This window comes from Dermacentor albipictus, chromosome 9, assembly GCF_038994185.2.
Source record: "Dermacentor albipictus isolate Rhodes 1998 colony chromosome 9, USDA_Dalb.pri_finalv2, whole genome shotgun sequence".
In the NCBI taxonomy this organism is placed as follows: Eukaryota; Metazoa; Arthropoda; class Arachnida; order Ixodida; family Ixodidae; genus Dermacentor; species Dermacentor albipictus.
This window is the reverse complement of record NC_091829.1, coordinates 120,075,694-120,099,000: the sequence shown is the minus strand read 5'-3', so window position 1 is coordinate 120,099,000 and position 23,307 is coordinate 120,075,694. Positions and strand designations below refer to the sequence as shown.

Sequence of the window (23,307 nt, the reverse complement as noted above, 5' to 3'; positions counted from 1 at the left end):
TTGACGTCTGGCTATTGCTTCTATCCTTTTGTGTCAGCTCGGGCAAAAGCGGCATGTCGTCTGGACGTTTGCTTCTTGCTTCTATCCTTTTGTGTCAGCTCGGGCAAAAGCAGCATGTTGTCTTGACATTTGATTCTTGCTTCTATCCTTTTGTGTCAGCTCGTGGAGAACGAAGTGGTGTCGATTCAGAGAAGAGGGCAATTATGTTAATGTGAGGAAGCCCGTTTGAATGCTTTTCACACCTGACAGGTCGATCATATCACCGTCTTCTTCTTCGTCTGCTACAAGCAGAATGTCTCTCTGAATGAGTTGGCTTCGTAACAATGGCGTTGATTTACTGGTTGCTCACACCACTGTATATTGATTGTAGTTGTATACTGGTTGTATATTATGTTGTACTTGAATTGTGGTTGTATATTCTGTTACTGTTATTTGTGAATGCCCACTGTAGTGGCAAAACCTACTTGTTATTTTCTGCAGTTGTGCATGTATGAATTGTATGTTAATTTCAGTCTTGTAGGAGAATATCTTGTGGAATGAATGCTAACATGGTGCTAGAGGCCCTGTCAGGTGACTATATAATGCCACTTTTTGGCCCAAGCATCGTGACAATCTTATATTGTTAAGTAACTAACTAACTAATAAATAAAACAGGAACGAAAACAAAAGTTACCATAAATATCTGATGCACTGAGTTCGCATGACCCATTTAATAGTTTACAAATAGCAAAACACAGATTCAAACGACATAATGAAACGTTTTTCAATAAAAGAAGTGGAATGCAGTATAAAATGTCTGCTGCACATGACGCCATTTAAGTGGTGTAAGTGTTAAATGCTTTATATTTAAGTCGTGTTCAGGGAAATTTCATAATATTCTGGGGATTATGCAGCATAACCTATCTTCACCGTAATTAGTTCTAGTCAGATGCATTTCAGAATATTCTAAATATCTGGTGTTGAAAATATGTGCGCTTAGGTTTAAGTTACCCAGAGTACGTAGATATGGAGTAGTTTGTTTCCCTTTGTAGCGCATAACATAGCGTAACATTGTAAAAATGGTTCTCACTAATTTTTCCTGATATCTGAAGTAATGGCCGAAGTGGATAGCAAGACGCAGTATTAGCAATTGCTTTTATCCTTTTTTTTATATCTTGGCACTAAGGATATTTCATAGGTGACACAAGTCAAAGCCACTGCTTCCACGCTTGTTTAATTATCTGAAAATGTGGGCATGCGTGTGCGACCTTGTCCGCGTGAGTTATTCATGGTCACAAATGGTCGGCCATTCGCTGGCACATACGGACCGTTACACTTGCTCATCACGTCATCGCTTACGTTGCAAAGGCATTATGCTACATTGAAGGCTCCATACTGCATGCATCAGAATAATATTTGGCTCGCACGCTCACGGTAGCATACGGTGTCTATAGATCGGCAACGGTTCCTTAACATGTTCGGAAAGTGCTTCTGTGCCGTTTTAATTGTGCCTTTTAAACTCACTTTAGGCTCTTCTTGTGAGATGTCCCTCAATTCGCACGGGTCGTTGGCGATGTCAAAAAGGTAGGACTCTTGGAACGACTTAAAGTTGGTGGTGGAATCTTTTCCGCAGTCGATGAGTGCTTCTTTTCTCCAGCCTTGCTGTATCGGCAGCTGACTCACATGGTAGAACTTCCTGAGCGTCCTGCCTACTGCCGAGTTCTCCATGATCTCGTCCAGGTCCATGTTAGTGGGTGTGTCCTGGTCACTGCGAGTGTTCACGTGTGCGTCCAAGGTGCCATTGTGGAGCGTGCCGACGACCAGCTTGTACTTGCCCACCCTCAGTGCGGTGCCGCATCTGTCGGTCGGGTCGTGGTTGATGAGCAGCTCTTGGCGCGGAGATGGGTTGCCCAGCGAGAGAGCCTCCCACTGGTTTAGGCCATCGATAACGCCCAGGTCTTTAACGTCGCCGCCTGCCAAGAAAAGCAAGATCAACGACCTTTAATGATTTCTATTCCTTTATTTACTTGCCATCATTGTGGAAGAAGCAGAGAAAACGAGGCAGCGACACATGCTTTTTTGATGCCCTCCTCTGACTAGTATGCAGCAAATAACTGGCTGAAAACACTTTCCCCGTTTTGCTTGCTGTAACTGCCAACAACTTTCGGGACATACTTTTGTAACAAGGTGGTGTTTAAAAAGTTCTTGCTTTCACATACTATTGCAGACCAACACAAACTTCCGTCTGAAGTCGTATTACCAACTATTATAGACACATTCTTCCTCTGTGACCCATGTGCTGAAGACTGCAGTTTTACTGTGAATTTTTACTATCCAAGTCTCATTAGGTTGCATCCCACTATATACATGCGGCATTAAATGGCTATGGGAGTTTATTCGCAATAAGTGAAAACTGATGCTTGTGTAAAGAAGTGAGTGTTATTGTACTTATTTTATTTTTATTTATTTATTGAGTACCTTATTGAGTACCGTCTTGGAAGGCATTACAGCAGGGGCTACATACATATCTACATCAATTGACACTCATTTCAGCACACAAAGCGCGGTAAAACTTTTCATTACATTGTATACCAACAATACTTGACGGGAGAGCATTCCACTCCCTCGTGGTCCTACAACAAGAAAGGGGCTGACAGATGGAATAGCACACTGTGGTATAAAGTTGTTATTTTATTTTATTTTTGTATAAAAAATAATTCTTTGGTTTGTGAATTTGAGTCCCTGTTTGAAGATCGCTTGTGCTGACGTTATCTTGTCCTTGTGCTTGCTTTGCTATGCCGTAATTGTGAATATCATTACTGACACTTACACTCAGCATGGTTAGCCCTTATTTATTCCTGTTCTCGATGCAATAAAGTTGTGCACAGATTCATTTTTCTCGCGTTTTGTTCCCATGATTACTGAGTGAGTGAGTGAGTGAGTGAGTGAGTGAGTGAGTGAGTGAGTGAGTGAGTGAGTGAGTGAGTGAGTGAGTGAGTGAGTGAGTGAGTGAGTGAGTGAGTGAGTGAGTGAGTGAGTGAGTGAGTGAGTGAGTGAGTGACGGCCAGGATTTGCTTTTCTAGAGCGGGGCTACGCAGAAGCGAGTCCCACTTCTCCTTGATGAACTTGGGGTATGTCGACCCGCACTCCCAGAGCATGTGAGGTAGAGTGGAGGTCTGGCCGCAGGACGGGCAGGCGTCGTCGCGATACAAGTCGGGGTAGGCCTCGTGGAGAGCGGACAGACACGGATATGTGCTGGTCTGTAGAAGCCTAAGCGAAACGGCTTGCGCCCTATTCAACTTGGGGTGAGGGGGTGGAAAGACACTTCTGAACATGTAGAAATATTTAATAATCTCGTTGTGAGTAGCGGGAGCGTCCCTGTGACCGTAGAGAGCAGGGGAGTCAGTGCTCCTTATATAGAGGAAGCGCGGTCGGTGAGGTCACGTGCAGCCTCGTGGGCAAACTCATTGAGGTTCGTGGGAGCACCCTCGACCGATCCTACGTGTGCGGGAAACCAGTGAATTGAATGGTTTGTGAGAGCATGTGGACTCGAGCCGCTAAGAAGACGAACAGCTTCCTTGGCGTTGCAACCCTTCTGAAAAGCCCTAACTGCCGTTTTCGAATCACTATAGATTTCGGACCCACGACCGTCTAGCAGGGCGAGGGCGACTTGCTCGGTGACTCCGGGGTCTGAAGTGTGAATCGAGGCGCTATTGGAAATCTTTCCGCTCGAGTCGACCACAACGACGGCAAAGGTCTTCCCGCCACTGTACTCCGCGGCGCCGACGAAGCTTGCTCTAATGTCCTGTTGCTTGATCTGTTTGAGGATGGCTGCTGCTCTGGCCTTGCGTCTGCCCTCGTTGTGGACGGGATGGACGTTTCGGGGCACAGGGGTCGCTACGAACTTGCCTCGAATGCACCTAGGGATCGGGGTACTGACAATCGGGAATTCTGCAGGGTGGTAACCCAGCTCTTCGGGGATGCGTTTACCTGCCGCTGTGGTGGTCAGGCGACTGAGTTGCGCGCGTTCTTGGGCTTCGGCAATCTCCTCGGCGGTGTTATGTACCGCCAGCTTCAAGAGATCCTCGGTATGGGTCCTGATGGGTAGCCCAAGAGCCCTCTTGACTATTTTGCGGATAAGAACGTTGAGCTTGTCTCGCTCTGCTCTGAGCCAGTTGTGCATAGAAATCGTGTACGTGAAGTGGCCGAGTACGAAGGCATTGATCAGCCTGAGAAGATTGCTTTCCTTCATGCCTCGATGCCGGTTTGCGATTCTGCGAACGAGGCGGAAAGCGTTGTCCGTCTTTGCGATGATCTTGCGGAGAGCAGTTCCGTTCCCGCCGTTGAATTCGACAGACATGCCCAGGACCCGAATAACGTCGACCCTGGGTATCATCCCCCCGTCACAAGTGCGAAGTCTGATGCTGCTTTCGGAGACTGGCGTCCAATCTTTGGGTCTGCCTCCCTTCCACGCCATGTGTAAGAGTTATTTTTCTACTAAATTCAAAAAGTTGAACGTGGAATCTCGCAGCTTACGTCAGACAGAAAAATATGTGCTACCTCGTGTGCACACAAACTATACGGCAAGAGGACTCGTGCTTTCTACGTGCCGGCCAATTTCAATAAATTGAATGAGAATGATATCGAGGGAACATTTAAACAAATAAAATCACATTTAAGGTCATGGGTGATACGTAATGCCCATGTTCCTTGAAGTTTTCTTCGGGATTTGGAGCATGCGAACCTGATTGTGAAGTCATTTTTAATGTCAATGCGTTTTTTTCCTGTTGATGCAATAATATGTTGTGTTCAAATAATATATTTTGTTCAGTTTTGTAATATCATTTTTTCCTATATTATTCATTTATTTATTTGTACACATATCAGTACTACCAGCTGACTGCCCAGCCTCGCACACAAGCAATGTTGCTTATACGGGCTGGATCTGTAACCATGAAATGACTGGATGTAGTAAAGATTATTATTATTATTTATTATTATTATTATTCTCTTTTCTGTAAAGCAGGAGCTCCGACTTGGCGGGGGAGCATCGAATTCCGGTGGGGCGGAGATACTCCTCGATCACGTCGATCGCCTCCTGCATGGCTTCTTCTACTCTGCCCTCGCAGCCCCGGGAGCACCATATGGTGATGCCATCGGTGTAGATGGTGTGCTTGACGTTCTCGACGCGCGCCAACCTCTCGGAAAGACCATTCATACAGATCTTAAACAGGGTTGGGGAGATGACGGCGCCCTGAGGAGTTCCCCGCCCTCCGAGGGGCACATCTTCGGAGCGGAAGTCTCCAATGCGAAGATTGGCGTTCCTGTCAGAAAAGGGCTGACGTAGCTGTGGACTCTGGAACCGAGACCCAGGTCTGAAATGGTCTTGACGATGAAGGTGTGGAACACGTTGTCGAAAGCCTTCTCGAGGTCCAGACCGAGCAGAGCCTTGACGTCTCTGGAACGGCCATCCACAATCTGATGCTTGATTAGTTTCATGGCATCCTGCGTTGAGAGTCCAGCGCGGAAGCCGATCATGTTGTACGCGTAAACCTCGTTGTCTTCGAGGTACCCGTTAAGCCTGTTGCGGACGACGCGCTCCATGACCTTGCCGGCGCAGGAGGTCAGGGAAATCGGCCTCAAGTTTTCGATGTTCGGGGCCTTGCCGGGCTTGGGAATGAGCACCGCGTGCAGGCCGCCTTCCATTCTGCAGGTACAATGCCGCTCTTTCAGGACTCGTTTATCTTGTCGGTCAGAAAGACAATCGACGTATCGTCGGGGTCTCTCAGCATTCTGTTTAGTCTCTCGTGAAAAGTGGTTCAGGCATAGTTGATTATTGTGCTTCATTGAGGTCATTTTTGTGTTTGTATTGGATTAACACTCTGTTTTCTTCTTCACCGGCGGATACCAGCCACCTTGGTATCTACAGGTGCGGCCGGCAGCTTATACTGCAAATAAAATAATAAACACCACTAGCTCATTCTATCCATTCCTTTAGCACTCATCTTTGCCGTTACTGAGTACTGAGTTGGACGAGTTGGTGCATGCTCCGTGTTCGATGTACTAAGGCGCAACGGTGAAAAATAAAGAAAAAAAGAAATAAAGAAGAAAAAAAACCGGGGACAGAAAGATCACCTGGAATACCTTGCACCATAGTACCTCGAGAAATCCTTCTTGACCGCTACTTTGTACTACGGCTTGCATACCCTGTACCCTTTACCTTATGCACTTTTGTGATACGACAGTGTCCGTGACAAAACAAACGTGATTGTTAGGGGACATATTTAACACAGTGTTACCACTCTACCGTTCCCCTACCGCTTGTCCCCAAATGCAGATGCGCAGCAAACAGCCTGCGCTGTTGGCAGCAAGCAGTAACGGCAACTGCTAACACTCTACTGCACGCAGGGCATTCCAGGCCAAAAAGAAAGAGGGGATTATAGAAAGAGAAAAAAAATTGCCCAGATCCCGCGCACCCCAATCAATGTCATGTGAATAATTTCGCCTGACTATGCTTCATTGCTTAGGGCACAACAAAGTGACACTAGGTGGACCATTGTGTTCGTGTAAATTGCGTAGTTGTGTGTGCAGGTCACGTGTCTGTGACGATAGCAGCACGACCACGACCACGTTGAAGCTGAGTGATTTCTACGCCGGCCGTTCGACGCGAGCCCACGACATGCAATTGTTGGTTCCCACACAGGTGGTGGATGAGCGGAAGCGAGGGAAACACGTATTGTGACGTCATCAGTGACTACTTGTTACGCAATCATACGTATATATGATTTTGCCATGATGGTAAAACGACGACGGCATTTGTACTCCAGATGAGAAATGTTAAAACATGAATAACATGGCGATCATGAAGTTGGCATGACGTCAAACCATTTCTACGTAGCGTGCTATGAAGGAAAGCACTGAGGAGTGGACCGATCCCAGATTCCATGCAGTCTAACATGACGCCTCAGAACGCGAGCTGTCAAAAGGAACAAAGATACATAATTGGCACGGAATGCAAGCACCGAGCGTTTCAAAGACCAGGCTGACTTTGGAACGAGAGGACAATGCATGCGATCGTAAAGACGATATTTTAGCTATGAAGAAAAAGATAGACGCAACTGAGGAGGATAGGTACCTGAGACCAATTTTGATAGCAAGGGCTGAACGAATGGTGGCCGGTGAGATACCTGCCAAACGAGCCTTTGGTATAGAGAAAAAACGTACCCAAGCAAATGAAATTTCGAACATTGAGCGACAAAAAGTCATTTACGCAGATAAGGAACGTATTGAACGAGCTTTTCAAGATTTTTCTACTGATGCCTGTGCACGTTGTTCCGGCAACATTTCAGCGTTCTAACGCATAGCGTTAAGAGCCCCGCGCCGCAGAAAATTCGATGTCGGCGTCGGTGACGTTGCCCGTTAGAAAAAAATCATTACGCATCTCGAACCACGCAGGCACACCACGTGACGCAGAGGCGTTGCTGAACTAATTGAATTTCGCAAAGTAAAATGCGTCAGAATATTCGTAAAGTAAGACTTACACACAGCCTACAGACATAATAGCCTCGATCGGATTGGAATTTGAATATACGAGAAAATACAATTCTGTTACGCGGAAGCTCACACACAAACCAGTTTTCTAGCTGCCGTTTGAGGTCTGTCATAGCAGGATCGGCTCGCCCCGCTCGGTTCCTTGCAACACCATCAAGATGGCGCTCGCCTCCGCGCATCTGCAGCAGCGGCAACGGGGGGGGGGGGAGGGAGAGAAAAAAAGTAAAGCCAGTTTCACGCAGTGAAAGCAGTCAAAACAGCGAAGCTGGTGGTCTTTTTCTAAAGTTTGATGCCGTGTTTGTACACAGCGATTTTCACGAAAGCATTTTGCCGCGTTGTCGTCGTTTTGCTAGATTCGAGCTTCGGTTACGAATTGCGCACACTCTTCAGTTGAGTGAAGTTGTGATCAAAGCACAGTCTATCAGACACCTTGCAGCTGTGGCCGCACTCCATGGGAGGAATCTCTCTGCGTCGACGTCTCTGCTCGGTCTCCGACTCTCGAAGTTGGGGGTTAATGTAGTCAAGAGTTCGACAGACTACCGTGTGGTCAGGTAAAAGGATTGCTAGAAAATGAAGCAGGTCACTGACCAAGGTCCAAATAACAGTAAAATGACGTTACGGGATTTGTACAGATCTTTTGTTCACAATTCAATGTCGGCTAAGCACAAGGTTCTTAAATAGCGTTGAGCACATGATGCAAATTTCGGGAGTACACGCGGTTTAGGGTGCCAGATGATCTATTGATTTCGTAATTTGTCGTTGGAATTACCAGTGATTCGAGATTGCACATCGCTCAAGTTGCGTGTGATTCATAGTCAAGTTCCGTGTGGCCAGCCCACGATGGTTAATTTTCGCATTGGTTTGGATCTTCTGGAATCTATGTTTGCTCATTGCGTACAAATTTCAGTTGTGAATGAAAATTGTTTCTGCAGACAGGCGCTTTCGCACTGCGTTCATGTCAGTCATTTTCCAGTACGGAATGTGAATAAAAACAAAAACGTTCAACTTTTACTCATGTTGAGTTTTGGCTGACTCAGAAATCGGCCAGCTTTAGCTGATTCACTTCGCAACACGCGAACAGAATTAACGATTGATGGCGCCAGAATGTTATTTTCTTTATACTACCCCCCACTATACCTGTGAACTAGTTGAACTGCAGCCCTAAATTTAACAATAAGTTAGAAAATTTCAAAGCGACTAGTTTCACGAAGTGATGAAATCTAATATATTACCTGTGAATATTGGTAGTTAACGATGGTTTGCTAAGTCAATATTTTTCATTATGATTGCTTGGCGCTGGTGTGTACGAGCGCTGCCCCAGTGGTTTAAAAGATGAGTAGAAGCGTCAAAGTAAAACGCTGCAGAAAAAGAGCGATTCGTAAACACTGAACACTTCAGCGGGTTCTAGCAGACTGCTACAGGTTTTGGCCCGCCGCGTGGCCGCGGACCTGCAAGAGAACACGAACACAGCCAGCTTGCATGCGATGTGGAAAAGGAGGCCTTCGAGGCAGGGCTCCTCCTCCCGAAGGTACGCCCTCTACCTCTACTTCATCAGAGACGTCATGGAGGCATTGTTTTGTTTGTTAATTATTTCCAGTTGAATATCTCGCAACCGCCAGTGGTGGAAGCGGCGCTGCCGCTGCGCATCGGCCCGGCACCGAGTGTTCCAAGGGAGGGGGAGTTTCCGCCCCCTGGTATAACACTGTTTCTGACGAAGCACGTCCCAGGAAAATATCAGATAGCAGCTTTTGCAAGTCTCGTTAACCTTTTGGGTAGGATCTCTGTCCATCTTCATATACGTCGTGCTGTGCCCAAGTATTCCATTTCGACTGGTACGCTGGGCGGTTGAGCACCACTGTGACGTTACCTTTGTCGGCAGGCAAAATGGTGATATTCTTGTTTTGGTGCAAGGACTTAAACCGCTTCTCGCGCGTCTTCCGAGATAACTTGCTGAGAGCCAGGTGTGCGAATACTCGAGGGTCTTTCTACTGCTCTCGTGCGGACTTCGTCTTGTACATCTTTTTCAAGCAAGCAAATCGCGCCTTCGACAGCACACACGACCTTCCGGGTGTCCAGTTGTTTTCCCTGGTTTAAGATTAAACCACGACTTAGAACTTTGTTTTCCGCAGTGGTTAACTTGTAGGACAACATGTTCGCAACCTCAAAGTTAGGAGTTGCGCGTTTCAGGCTTTTTTCCATCAAGGCGTTCAGCTTCCTCTCTTGTGATGCCTTCTGCTTTTCTATTCTTCGTCACGTTTCCTGGTTCGCAACAAGCTGTATTTCAGTGACGACCTCCGGCATTATAATTTCCAGCTGCCTTGTAGCAAACAAAACCCGACTCTGGAGGTTCTTCACGGTGCGCCAGCAGTTCTCTATACGTGCTTGAAGTAGCTGCCGATCCGCTCTCGAAGTCATTTGATGGCCGAAGACCGGATGCACAGGGGGCTGTGAATAGGCATGGCATATCTATAATGGTGGAAGTGCGTGCGTGAGTCAGCCTTCGATTACTTTACATAAGGAAGAGATTAAGTGCCTTAACAGCTATCCCTCATGTAGACTGGCACATGTAGCCGACTGACACGTGGTGATACCATTCCAGAGCTTGCGCAGATGAGTTTTGTGCCTTCTTTCTTCTTTTTGCCACAGTGCTCCCTTCAGCTGATAGCCGGCGTTCGTGTTGTCCGCATCTCTTGTGTCCTGTCTGCACGCTTCACCTTTCTGCATAATGAATCCTTACCAACTAGCTCAGCTTTCTGTCGTTCTAAGAAGACCATATCATCACGCGCTATCCATAATGCAGGATAGGCCTACAGTATACTTGCCGTAGGGTTTTTCACCTTTCTACTCAGCCTCACACGCCGCTCACGGTTAGCCTGTTTTGTGGAAATAAATATTATTATATTATTGATGTTATTAGATATTATAGTTCCTTCACTGTAACTTATAGCAATCATACAGATTTTTTAAGCTAGTCATGATTTATCCGGTATTGAATCAACATTGTTACGACTTGCAAATGGGAGTCATTTCAAACTAGATTGCTCAGCCAAAGAAAGTGCAAATGAGAGGCTCGCTGTTTATTCCGTTCTGGTATCCTAAACAGATTCTACTTGCAGAATTTTATACCCGCTTGAATTGCCTTCAATTCAATGTCAAAGCTGGAGGAACTGGTTCCTTTTCTTGCTGTCAGAAGGCTCCTTTAATGTCGACAGCAAGCTATAATTATTCATTTCGAAAGTGTTAAGCAATGACTGGTGCCTCTAAGCCTATCAATGCGATTAAGTCCAATTAAGTTTTCTTCCTATAATTATACAGCCATGGAATGAAACTGTTCACTTTCATAAGTATGAGGATGCAAACATTGTGGAGTTTGCCCTGACCATTTGTCCGCATCCTATAGTGTGCGTGTTTGTATCAAGCCTTGGTGTTGCAATCACAGTGATGTACACATTTTTTAAAAATATGTTGGAACAAAGCAATTTATTGAACTTTGTTTTCAAATCTACAGGATGTGGCCACGCAGAAACGACCTCATTACTAAGAAAAAAGAAAAAGAAAAACTGCAGATTCACTGCACGTGTTGGAATTTATGTGAAGTGAATTTTTTTGTCAAGTGATCAATTAAATGGTGTTAAAGTAATTACGATATATACAATTGGTCTTCTTTTCAACAATCCATCATGACAACTTTAACATCATGTAATGTTTATGCACTACACTGTTCAGAAACTACCAAAATGCAAACAGCAGTTAATGTAGATCCACACTGCGAAGCATCAACACAGTGATGTTTGTTGAGATAGGGATGGTGCGAGGTGTATGGAGAAGAATGAATGACAAGTGCTTATGTATTTATTTTATTTTTTTACCTCGCAGGCTGTAAAGTTGTAGTATTAGGTGAGAGGGAATAAAAATTAGTTACAAAAGGAAGAATGGCACAAGATTATACAATACTGAACAAGCAATAACAGAAAAATTTGCAGCCCACATGCACCCCGTAGAGATGGCAAACAAGCAAAGCTGAAATGTGCGGCTTTGCTGTTTATCACATGATTAACTGCGACGGTTCATTAAAGTCTTTCTCGATTATTGGTTACGTCTGTGTTTCTCAATTAGGCTACGCACACATTTGGCTTGGGTTTATCACATGGTTTATTTGAAATGCCACACATCAGGCTTCGCATAATCACCATCATGGAGGGTGCAATGACTGATTCATTGTGCTAACCCAGCGGGTACATCAAAGTCTTTCTGAATTATGTTACACATGTGTGTTTCGTAATGCGTTAATCATAGTATTTTTGACTCGGTTATGCGCTGTAGTTACCAAGTGACACACCAGGGCTGTACATTTGATTGAATTAAATACAGGGACACATTTGTGAACCTATTGCAATGTCGGAGAGAGACTGCTGCACGCGCGGTCTGTTGCGAGAGAGAAACGACGTCACTAACGGTGTAGCCAATGGCCCGCCAGACCTTTGCTGCAAGATAATTATGTCATCATGATCTTGTCTTAACCCCGTCCCCCTCTGTGTCCCTTCCCTGCAATAATACATAGATAAATGTATATGTGTTAAATGCGCAAGCATTTCCATGTCTATCCAACAAGAAATTTGCCCGTCCGTCACCTAAGACGAATGCAGTGGCTCATACCACCCTAAATATTGGCTCATGCCCGCGCAGTAGGGTTTCTGTTGTCGGACCAGAATCGTTCCGCCCAGGCATATGCAGTTTCCCTGTAAAAAGAATGAACACCTTTCTGCTAGAGACCAAGACGTTCATAAGGCGCACTATGAAATTAAAGTTTGTTGAACATGCCGAGTAAACGCTGTTCCACAAGCAATAAGTCGAAGTTACGCAAAAAGGAGAACCAAGAACTGATGCAGGTCCATACAGATCCCAACAAGAAACACATCCATCTCTGCAAGTGTAACAGACGCCATGCTTACACAAGATTCGCCCAGTATCTTTACATGTAGAGTTTCCGTAATATCTATAGGCAGCCGATCTGCACAGAATGCTAGCTTCTTCCTCTACAATGCACCATTGACATTTGAGCGTGCATTGTAAAGGGAGAAGCTAGCATTCTGTGCAGATATGCTGCCTAGAGAAATTATGGAAGCTATATTTAAAAACGTTGGGAAAATCTTGCGAGCATAGCCTCCGTTAAAGATGGATGCATTTCCTGTCATGAAACACATTATTTTTGCTTCTCCTTCTGTGTTTGTTCGGTTTATTGCTTGTCGGACAACATTTACTCGCCGTGTACATTAAACATTCTGTTGTTAAATAAACTCAGGTTTCTTGTTCGTCCTATTTGTTCTGGTGTGCCATTTCCAGTCAGGGTGTTCTTTATTTTTTAGACTGCAACAAGTCACATTAGTGGCCCTTATGATGCTTCTGTGTACCTTATAATATATTGTTGCGCCCACAAAAGGCGTTACTTTGAAGCCGGGTAGAGTTCGAAGCGATGGCCTTGGTCAGCTGAGCGCCTGTCGAGATTCAGCCAGCCAGCCACACGTCGTCTTCTTCGTTCACCACTCTTCGGTGCCCCCGCATACTGTTTGTTGAGGCGTGAACCCACTATGCACCTAAGAGCGTCACATTCGTGAACCCACTATGCACCTAAGAGCGTAACATTTCCCTCCGCGCAGACGAAGCCCGCCGGGCAAGTCAAACAGGCTGTCGAGAAATAAAGGGCTTTAAACGGGCGACATGCGAAAGTTCAGTCTTTGCTGACCGTCGGCCATTTGATGTGAGACGTGCTATGCGGTAGGTTAATTCGCTGATGCGCTCCGTAATAACATAGGGTCCAACATAGTGGGCCAGCAGTTTTTCACATAGTCCACGTTTCCTGGTTGATTTCCAGAGCAACACTAAATCACCAGGGTCATATATCACGTGTCGGCGTCGGCGGTCGTAGCGTGCCTTCGAGCGGTCTTGTGAAACAAGAGTGCGTAAAGAAGCAAGTCGTCGGGCTTCCTCAGAAAGACAGACTGTCTCTGATATACAAAGATTATCGTGGCTGGAAAACGGGAAGATAGTGTCTAGTGTATAACGAGGCGGACGAGCGTAAAGAAGAAAGAAGGGACTGTAGCCCATAACTTCATGCTTTGAGGTGTTAAATGCGTACGTAATGAAAGGTAGCACGCTCTCCCAGTTCTTATGATCTGACTCGACATACATGGACAGCATGTTAGTAAGAGTTCTGTTCGTGCGTTCCGTAAGGCCATTTGTTTCGGGATGATACGGGGTGGAATGTCGAAACCTTGAAGCACATAGACGAAGCATCTCTTCGACCACGTCTGCAGTGAACTGCCGCCCACGATCGCTGATGATGACTCTGGGAGGTCCATGTCGGAGAATGACAAAACGCAGCAGAAAAATACACACTTCGGTTGCAGTAGCCGATGGTATTGCAGCTGTCTCACAGTAGCGTGTCAAGTGATCGGCACACACGATAATCCAGCGATTCCCATCGGATGAACGCGGGAAAGGACCGAGGAGGTCGATGCCAATTTGCTCAAAGGGAGTGCTGGGGGGTGGCACTGGATGGAGTTGACCAGGAGGAACACTCGTCGGACGCTTATAACGTTGACACTCGCTGCAGCTGTGGCCCTTGCGCCACAAAACAACACACATCATCATCGCTGCAGCTGGCCACACACTGGGCGGTCGTCTGGCGCATTTTAGGCCAGTAGAACCTTTCTTGAAGGCGGTAGAGAGTTCGCGCAGAGCCCAAATGTCCAGATGTTGGATCGTCATGCATAGCGCGCAAGACGGAGACATGGAGACTCTCCGGGACCACCAGAAGATATCGTGGGCCTGTAGTAGAATAGTTCTTTTTGTAAAGAACCCCATCACGAACACAGAAACGAGTGGATGGTACTGATTGCCTTGCAGTAATGAGCAGTGGTTCTAAAGTTCTGTCTTTTTGTTGCTCGACCTTGAATGTATTTATATCAGGAAATCCCGGCTCCAGTGATGCAATATAGCAGTCGAAGTTGTCCGCGTCGCAGTCCGTCGTTGGAAGCGGCATGCGCAAGAGGCAGTCAGCGTCGGCGTGTCGGCGGCCGCTTTTATAAGAAACGGTAAAGTTATATTCCTGTAAACGGAGTGTCCAACGCGCAAGCCGGCCCGATGGATCACGGAGATTAACCAGCCAGCAGAGAGAATGATGGTCTGTCACCACAGTGAAGGGGCGCCCGTACAGGTATGACCGGAAGCGCTGTACTGCGAAAATAACTGCAAGACATTCTTGCTCTGTAACGGTGTAGTTACGCTCGGACTTACTTAAAGAACGACTCGCGTAGGCAACGACGTGTTCTTTGGTGTCGACGCGTTGAATAAGGACAGCGCCGATGCCAATACCGCTAGCGTCCGTATGAACTTCTGTGGGAGCCCCATGGTCGAAGTGTCGGAGAATGGGGTGAGACGTCAGACGAGACTTCAGCTCACGAAAACTAGCTTCACATTCAGGAGTCCATTCAAAGGGAACGCCCTTCTGGAGGAGGCATGTCAGCGGATACGCGATGTTGGCAAATCCACGAATAAACCGGCGGAAGTATACGAGCAAAGCCTTAGGAAACTGCGTAGCTCTTTTACATGGCAAGGTTGCTTGAAGGCTTCCACCGTAGCAGTCTTCGCTGGATCAGGCCGTATACCGTCCTTATCCACTACGTGTCCCAGAACGACTGTTTGGCGCTCTCCAAAATGGCACTTCTTCGAGTTGAGGACCAAACCCGCTTTGTCCAAGCAGTCTAGCACAAGATCGAGACGTGCGTTGTGCTCACTGAACGTGCGCCCGAAAATCACTACATCATCTAGATAGCACATGCATACTTCCCACTTCAAACCACGCAGGATGTTGTCCATGAAGCGCTCAATAGTTGCAGGCGCATTACAGAGCCCGAACGGCATCACATTAAATTCAAAAAGTCCATCTGGTGTTACAAATGCCGTTTTCTCCTTGTCTGCCTCGTGCATAGGAATCTGCCAGTACCCCGACCTCAAGTCAACAGACGAAAAGTAAGACGCTGATGAGAGGCAGTCGATAGCATCATCAATACGCGGAAGAGGATATACGTCCTTTTTAGTGATGGTGTTGAGGCGGCGGTAGTCAACACAACATCGCCATGAACCATCTTTCTTTCTGACCAGGATCACTGGCGCTGCCCACGGACTACAAGATTCTTGGATTACATTCTTATTTAGCATTTCGTGGACTTGGTCATTGATCACCTTGCGTTCAGATGGTGAGACTCTGTATGGTTTCTGTCGCAGCGGTTGGGCAGATCCCGTATCTATGCGATGGTGTATACGAGAAGGAGGAAACAATGGTGGTCGCTCTTGCTGGGAGAAGTCAAACAGTCGGGCATGTTTTAGCAGAATATTCGCCCCTTCGTGACGCTGCTTAGTGCTGAGCGACTTGTTTACCATAGTCAGAAATGAGGAGTGCGCCGCAGGGCAGACATTAGCGAAATGGCGCTCATCCGCAGAATCAAGGGCCTCTGTAAGAATGGCGAGCGATAGCACGTGATCTTCATGGTAGGTGGCAAGTTTCAGACCCTGTGGTAGTATTGCAGGTTCACTGGAACAGTTTACGGCCCATAAGTTGGTGCGTCCCTGAACGACTGACAGCGTGCAATACGGTATCAGTACATTCCTCTTGATGCAACTCAGGTGAACGGGCTCCGCAGTCGTCAAACGTTCCGTCGGTGGCGGGAAAACAAGCGACTGAAACACACGTTGTGGATAACGGAGGCACAACGATATCCCGGGATACACAAAGCACACTTTCACGATACGGTGGGCCTTCCATAAACGCAACAGAAAAGCTCGTACCTAAACTGATTTCACCCGTTTTTCAGTCGACGGTGGCACCACACAGTTTCAAAAAATCAAGGCCCAGGATTACGTCATGCGTAGCATGAGGTAGAACAGCGAACTCCGCGTTAAATATTTGACCACCCAAGGTTACGTCTACATTACACACGCCCACAGGATACAACAACTCCCCACTCACTCCGCGAAACGTATCGGCACGGTCCCAGCGAAACATCACCTTTCGTCTTTTAAACGCCAGACTCATCACTGAAACGGTTGCTCCCGTGTCCACTAAGGCCATGGATGAAACCCCGTCAATTAATACAAACACCTTATTCTTAAACATACAAATGGTTGGAGGTATCTCTGTCGACAGCGAAGATTGTCCAGCGACCTCACCTCCAACGGCCGCGCTGGCTAGTTTTCCGGAGGCGGCGACGGGTATCGACGCCACGGAGAGGGCGATCGGCTTACACGAGGAGCGGGTGGTGGTGTCAAGCTGCGATCGGATGCTTGAGAACGGTTCTGAAGCGGCTCCGGGTGCTGGTGAGGCAAGCTTCCTAAGTATGTGTGCGAGGGCGAGTATGTTTCGCCCAGAGGAGCGCGGTACCGCCTAGACATCGTCGATCGGTCGAACCTCGGTGGTTGGCGGCGATTGCAGTACCTGGCAATGTGACCTAAGTCGCCACAGCTATAGCACACAGGTAAACGACGATCGATGAACTGCCCTTCGAAGCGCTCAGCCGTGGGGGGTCGTGTAGCAGAGCGACGCGGCTGAGCCTGCTGCACAGGAGGAACGGTTGGTCTGTGTGCAAACCTGCTGGGGCGAGGGTGTTCTGCAGGTCGGTGTTCGGGCGTAAATGTGTCCTCACGTGGCCATGGAGCACCTCTGCGGTTGACGGCTGTGACACATACCGCCCGTTGCCAGGAAGCGCAGGGTGCGGCAGGCGCCATGTGTTGCGGGTAATAAGCGTCAGGTTGTCGTATGACGTCGCGCGCAAGTTCCTGGTGCCGCAGCAGTTCTTCACGCACGATCTGCCGTATAGTAGACGAAAGATCGGCAGACGGGCTCTCATCGACGATGGCAATGGTTGTCACATTCGCCAGGCGTCCAAACTTTGGCACAATGCGACGTGTTTTCGACGTCTCAAACGTACGGCAATGACGCACGACATCTGAGACGGAATCAACGTGTTCCCGACTTATGAGGAAATTGTATACATCTTCTGCAATTCCTTTGAGGAGATGTCCGACTCGGTCTTCCTCGGACATCTGCGGATTTACGATTTTGCACAGCTTGAGGATTTCCTCTATGTATATCGTGCATGTTTCTCCAGGAGCTTGACCCCTTTGAGCAAGTGTTCTCTCGGCGCGTTTCTATTTGGCGTGGGTGTCGCCAAAACACTTCTTAATTTCTTCGACAAAGTGCTCCCACGTTGTTAGGGAGTCTTCGTGGTTTTCATACCACATCAGCGCTGTCTCACTCAGAAAGAGCGCGACATATTCAAGCTGAGTGACAGAATCCCAATGGTTGTAGCGGCTCACCCTTGCGTAGTGCATCAGCCGCTCGTCGACGTCTTCGCCCACTTTTCCCGCGAACGAGCGTGGTTCCATGTAGTGCCGCAAAGGTCCAACTGGCGCTGACCTTTGAGAAGGTGAAACTAGAGCTGGCATTTGTCCACCTCCATCCTGAGCCATAGGGAAGGTCGTTGGCAAGAGATCGGCAAGACGACGGCTCCGGCGAAGTTCTGGATGTTGCGACTCCGTGGTACGTCCTGTCGTACCCCGCACCTCCACCACTCTGTTGCGCCCACAAAAGGCGTTACTTTGAAGCCGGGTAGAGTTCGAAGCGATGGCCTTGGTCAGCTGAGCGCCTGTCGAGATTCAGCCAGCCAGCCACACGTCGTCTTCTTCGTTCACCACTCTTCGGTGCCCCCGCATACTGTTTGTTGAGGCGTGAACCCACTATGCACTTAAGAGCGTCACATTCGTGAACCCACTATGCACCTAAGAGCGTAACAATATTATAAATTTGGACAATGTTGCAAGAAGGTATAGTGTGAAGCAGTAAGAACAGGGCACGCTAACTTCTAATTAAATGGTTTATTGTGTGAATGGAGTGATTTATATAGGTTACCAGAAAGTAGTAGAGCAAGAAAGCCTGATAAAAACCAGTGCTCGATGAAACCAAACAATCAAAAACAGGAAAGAGAGAAAATACAAATAAATATACAGGTCCATGGAAAAAGCATTGTGATCACCAACTGCGCATGCGACTACTTTCCAATATATATATTGTTACGCGCGAAGGAGACCGTTTATAACCCTTACGGATGAAAGGCACCGTTTACTTAAGGTCGCGAAGGTGAGCGCAAGAGCGGCCAGCTGGTTGATCAACTCAGCCTCGTTCTCTTCTTCCTTCCCCGACTCGGGACCGCAAGCACGTTCAACGGTCTTCGTTTTGTTCATGCGTAACATTCCTCTCGTCGCAGACGAAGCCCGCCGGGCGAGTCAATCCATTTGTCGTGACGTGAACAATTTCAAGCGGGCGACATGGACCACTTGTGTCTTGGAAGCTCTTCTACCACTCGCCGTGAGGCGAGCTATGTTATACGTGACTTCCGTGAGTCTGTAAATAATAACATACGGTCCATCGTAGGTGGCCAAAAGTTTCGGCATAACCCGCGTTTCCGTACTGGTGTCCACAGCCAGACTAAATCACCAGGGCGATAGGTTACCGGATGGTGGCGAATGTCGTAGCGTGCTTTTGATCTGTCCTGCGATGCCAAAGTGCGCAGACGAGCAATACGACGAGCTTCTTCGGCAAGGCACAGAGTCTCGGCGACAGTGGGATTTTCATGACTACAGAAAGCACGGCCACTGCTGCACGGCCACTGCTGTACGCACGGCCACGGCCCCGTGCGTACAGCGCGGCCACTCCCTGCTGTACGCACGGGGTGGCCGTGCGTACAGCAGGGAGAAGGGGCTATAGCCGGTAGTCTCGTGCTTCTCGGTGTTGAACGCGTACGTGATAAAAAGCAGTACGTCATCCCAGTTCTTGTGGTCGGATGAAACACACATAGATAGCATGTTTACAATTGTTTTCGTTGGTACGCTCCGTAAGCCCATTCGTTTGTGGATGGTATGGTGTCGAGTGACGCAAGTAGGAATCACACAAACGAAGCATCTCCTCTACGACGTCCGCTGTGAATTGTCGTCCACGGTCGCTGATCACGCGAGGCGGACCATGTCGCAGGATCACATATTGCAGCAGGAATGTTGAAACGTCAGTGGCAGTTGCGGAGGGCACGGCCGCCGTCTCGCAGTAGCGTGTGAGGTAGTCGACGCAAACAACTATCCAACGGTTTCTCTTGGCTGATTTTGGAAATGGGCCTACGAAGTCAATGCCCACTTGTTGGAAAGGCGTGCTTGGAAGCGGGATCGGCTGCAGGAGACCAGCTGGAGCAGTAGATGGCCGTTTGTGGCGCTGACACTGCATGCAGCTGGCCACATACGTCTCCACAGACTGTGGCTTTCCAGACTAATAAAAGCGTTCCTGAATCCGGTAGAGCGTCCTCGATGAACCTAGATGGCCAGACGTAGGGTCGTGGTGCATAGCACTCAGAATCGCTGTGCGAAGGCTCTCCGGTACCACTAGGAGAAAACGTGCGCCAGTGCTGGAAAAGTTATTCTTATACAGGAGTCCATCACGTACACAGAAATGGTTTGCTGTCGTCGAGGCGGTCGTGCGGTGAAGAGCGGTGTTAATTTGTCGCCTTTTTGCTGTTCGGTTTTGAAGCTGTCGAAGTCTGGAAAACGCGGCGACACAGAAGGCACGAGGTGATCGAAGTCGTTGGCGTCACAGTCCGTGATGCTAAGCGGCATACGCGAGAGGCAGTCCGCGTCAGCGTGTCGTCGACCGCTCTTATAAGAGACGGTGAAGCTGTATTCTTGCAGTCGGAGGGCCCAGCGCGCAAGGCGGCCACAAGGGTCACGAAGATTCACAAGCCAACACAATGAGTGGTGGTCGGTGACCACTGTAAAGGGGCGTCCATACAGGTAAGAACGAAACCGCTGAACCGCAGATATTACCGCGAGGCATTCTTGTTCCGTGACAGTGTAATTCTGCTCGGGCGTACTTAATGAGCGGCTTGCATATGCAATCACGTGTTCGCGGTCACCGTAGCGTTGAACTAGGACGGCACCAATACCTATGCCACTGGCATCCGTATGGAGTTCCGTCGGAGCTGAAGGACTGAAGTGGGGAAGAACCGGTCGTGACGTCAGCAGAAACTTCAACTGACGAAAAGAAGAGTCGCACGCCGGAGTACACTCAAAGGGGATCTCCTTTCGTAGCAGGCATGTCAGCGGATACGCGACGTCGGCGAATTTAGGAATAAATCGGCGGAAATAGGAACAACGCCCCAGAAAACTACGGAGCTCCTTGACAGAGCGCGGTGCACTGAACGCTTCAACGGCTGCTGTTTTCTGGGGATCAGGGCGGATGCCATCCTTGTCGACGAGGTGCCCAAGCACAAGGGTTTGGCGGTCTCCGAAGTGGCATTTCTTAGAGTTTAAAACTAGACCAGCGTTTCTGATGCGGTTCAGGACAATATCCAGACGCGAGTTGTGTTCGCTGAAGGTGCGGCCAAAGATGACGACGTCGTCGAGGTAGTACATGCAGATGTTCCACTTCAAGCCTCGCAGAACAGTGTCCATAAATCTCTCGAAAGTTGCCGAAGCGTTGCACAATCCAAATGGCATCGCATTAAATTCGAAGAGCCCGTCAGGGATTACAAAGGCAGTCCTCTCCTTGTCGTCAGGATGCATCGGAATTTGCCAATAGCCGGATCGTAAATCTAATGAGGAAAAGTTAGAGGCAGAATGAAGGCAGTCTATTGCGTCATCAATACGTGGGAGTGGGTACACGTCCTTCTTTGTTACAGCATTCAAACGGCGATAGTCGACGCAAAATCTCAAAGATCCATCTTTTTTTTAAACAAGAATCACTGGAGCTGCCCACGGACTCGCTGACTCTTGTGCGACTCCCTTTTTCATCATTTCGTGCACTTGTTCATTGATAATCTGGCGCTCTGATGGTGAAAAACGATATGGCTTTTGTCTAATCAGATTTACCGAACCCGTGTTGATGGTATGGCGCATTCGAGACACAGGGATTGCAGGTATTTTGTCTTTCTGCGCAAAGTCGAATACCGAAACGTGCTTCGAAAGCACACCCACTAACGTTCGGCGTTCACTCGTGCTGAGCGATTTATTTACCATCGACAAAAGGGCCGTTTCCGAACTGTGGCCATCAGGTTCTTCCGGCACATCTGTAAGTTCAGCCACTGATAAGGACGCATGTTTCCTGGCGAAGGCTAATTTCATGCCGTCTGATAGTATAACGGGCTCCTTAGGACAGTTTACGGTCCATAAGCCAGTGCGTCCGCCTTTGATCGATACCACACAATGTGGCACCAACACATTCTTCTTCATACAGTTAAAGTGCATCGGTTCTACGGCAGCTTCAAAGCTGTCAGAATCGGTGCCGCAACAGATACCGGGAACGCAAACGGTAGATGACGCAGGTATGACCGTATCACCACAAGAACACAGTGTAGTGTCGCGATCTACAGGGTTCTCCAGGAGTCCTGATGGAATCCTACCACTTAAGAATACTCTTCCTGTGCGGCAGTCGACAGTAGCACCACACTCCCGCAAGAAGTCCATGCCGAGAATAACATCATGGGTCGACCGAGGAATAATTACAAACTCTGTCGCAATAACATGGCCTCCCAAAAACACGTCAGCACTACACACCCCAATAGGTCGCAACGGCTCGCCACTCACTCCACAGAACTTTGAATCTTCGTCCCATATAAACAAAACCTTTCGCCCTAACACGTGTTTAAAAGAGACACTCATGACCGAAATTGTTGCGCCTGTGTCCACCAGAGCCATCACAGGGACATTATCTATACAAGCACCCGCGCTTTGTTTTTCGACATCAACACAGGAGGTATTTCTGTCAGTAGCACGTCTCCAGCGACCTCACCTCCATCGCCCACGCTAGCTAGTTTTCCGGTGACGAAGGGGACGCGGTGCGACGCAGCGGTGAGGGAGAACGGAGAGCACGACGTTGCGGTGGGGCTGTCAAACTTCTGTCAGATGCCGGGGAGCGATTCCGGGAGCTGCTCTGCCAATACTCGTCGCCAGATGATACATGTGCTGGCCACGGGGCACCGTGTGGCCGTTCGGAGGGCCGAGAAAACTCTGACGGCTGGCCATACCACGTGGTCATGCGCTGGTTGCAAAACCGTGATATATGACCCGGGACAATGCAGCAATAACACACCGGGAGAGGTGGAAACCTTGGTTGTTCGTCGATGAAGCGGATATTATCATTTTCCCGCGTGTAGTGGGTTGGTTCGTGGTGTGTGTCACGACGATACATCGGGCGTCGAGAAGGCGTGCGCTGAGCGCGTTGGTCATAGCGCGGAGTCTGCGTGCGTGTTGTTATCCTCGACTGTGCGGCTGCGCTGTACTCTACGGCGGCTGCGGTAACCATCGGTTGCCAAGGGGCCGAATGTGGCGTCGTCATAGCCTTACATGATGTGTACACGCCATGGTGGTCAAGAGTTGAATGCAACAACTCTTCGCGGCGTGAAAGTTCCTCGCGGACAATCTGTCGGATCGTCGAAGGAAGGTCGAGGCAAGGACTCGTGTCCACACTGGCAACCGTCGTAACGTTTGCCAACCGACCAAACTTTGGCGCAATCCGACGCGTCTTGAGCGTTTCAAAAGTTCTGCAGTGCCGAATGACGTCGGACACAGAACTGAGGCTCTCCTTTCCAATTAGAAAATTGTACACATCGTCAGCCACTCCTTTCAGTAAATGCCCAACTTTATTTTCTTCCGACATGCGAGCACTGTTCTCACGTCGTAAGC

The 23,307-nt window shown here is 48.3% G+C and overlaps 1 protein-coding gene across 1 annotated transcript in view; it reads right to left on the bottom strand.

Moving 5' to 3' along the window:
• LOC135911242 (arylsulfatase B-like) overlaps nucleotides 1-23,307 on the bottom strand; it is a 205,069-nt gene that overhangs the window by 14,351 nt on the left and 167,411 nt on the right. The window contains exon 9 of the mRNA XM_065443432.2: nucleotides 1,504-1,952. Coding sequence (XP_065299504.2) covers nucleotides 1,504-1,952 — 449 coding nt within the window. The remainder of the gene's footprint in view (nucleotides 1-1,503; nucleotides 1,953-23,307) is intronic.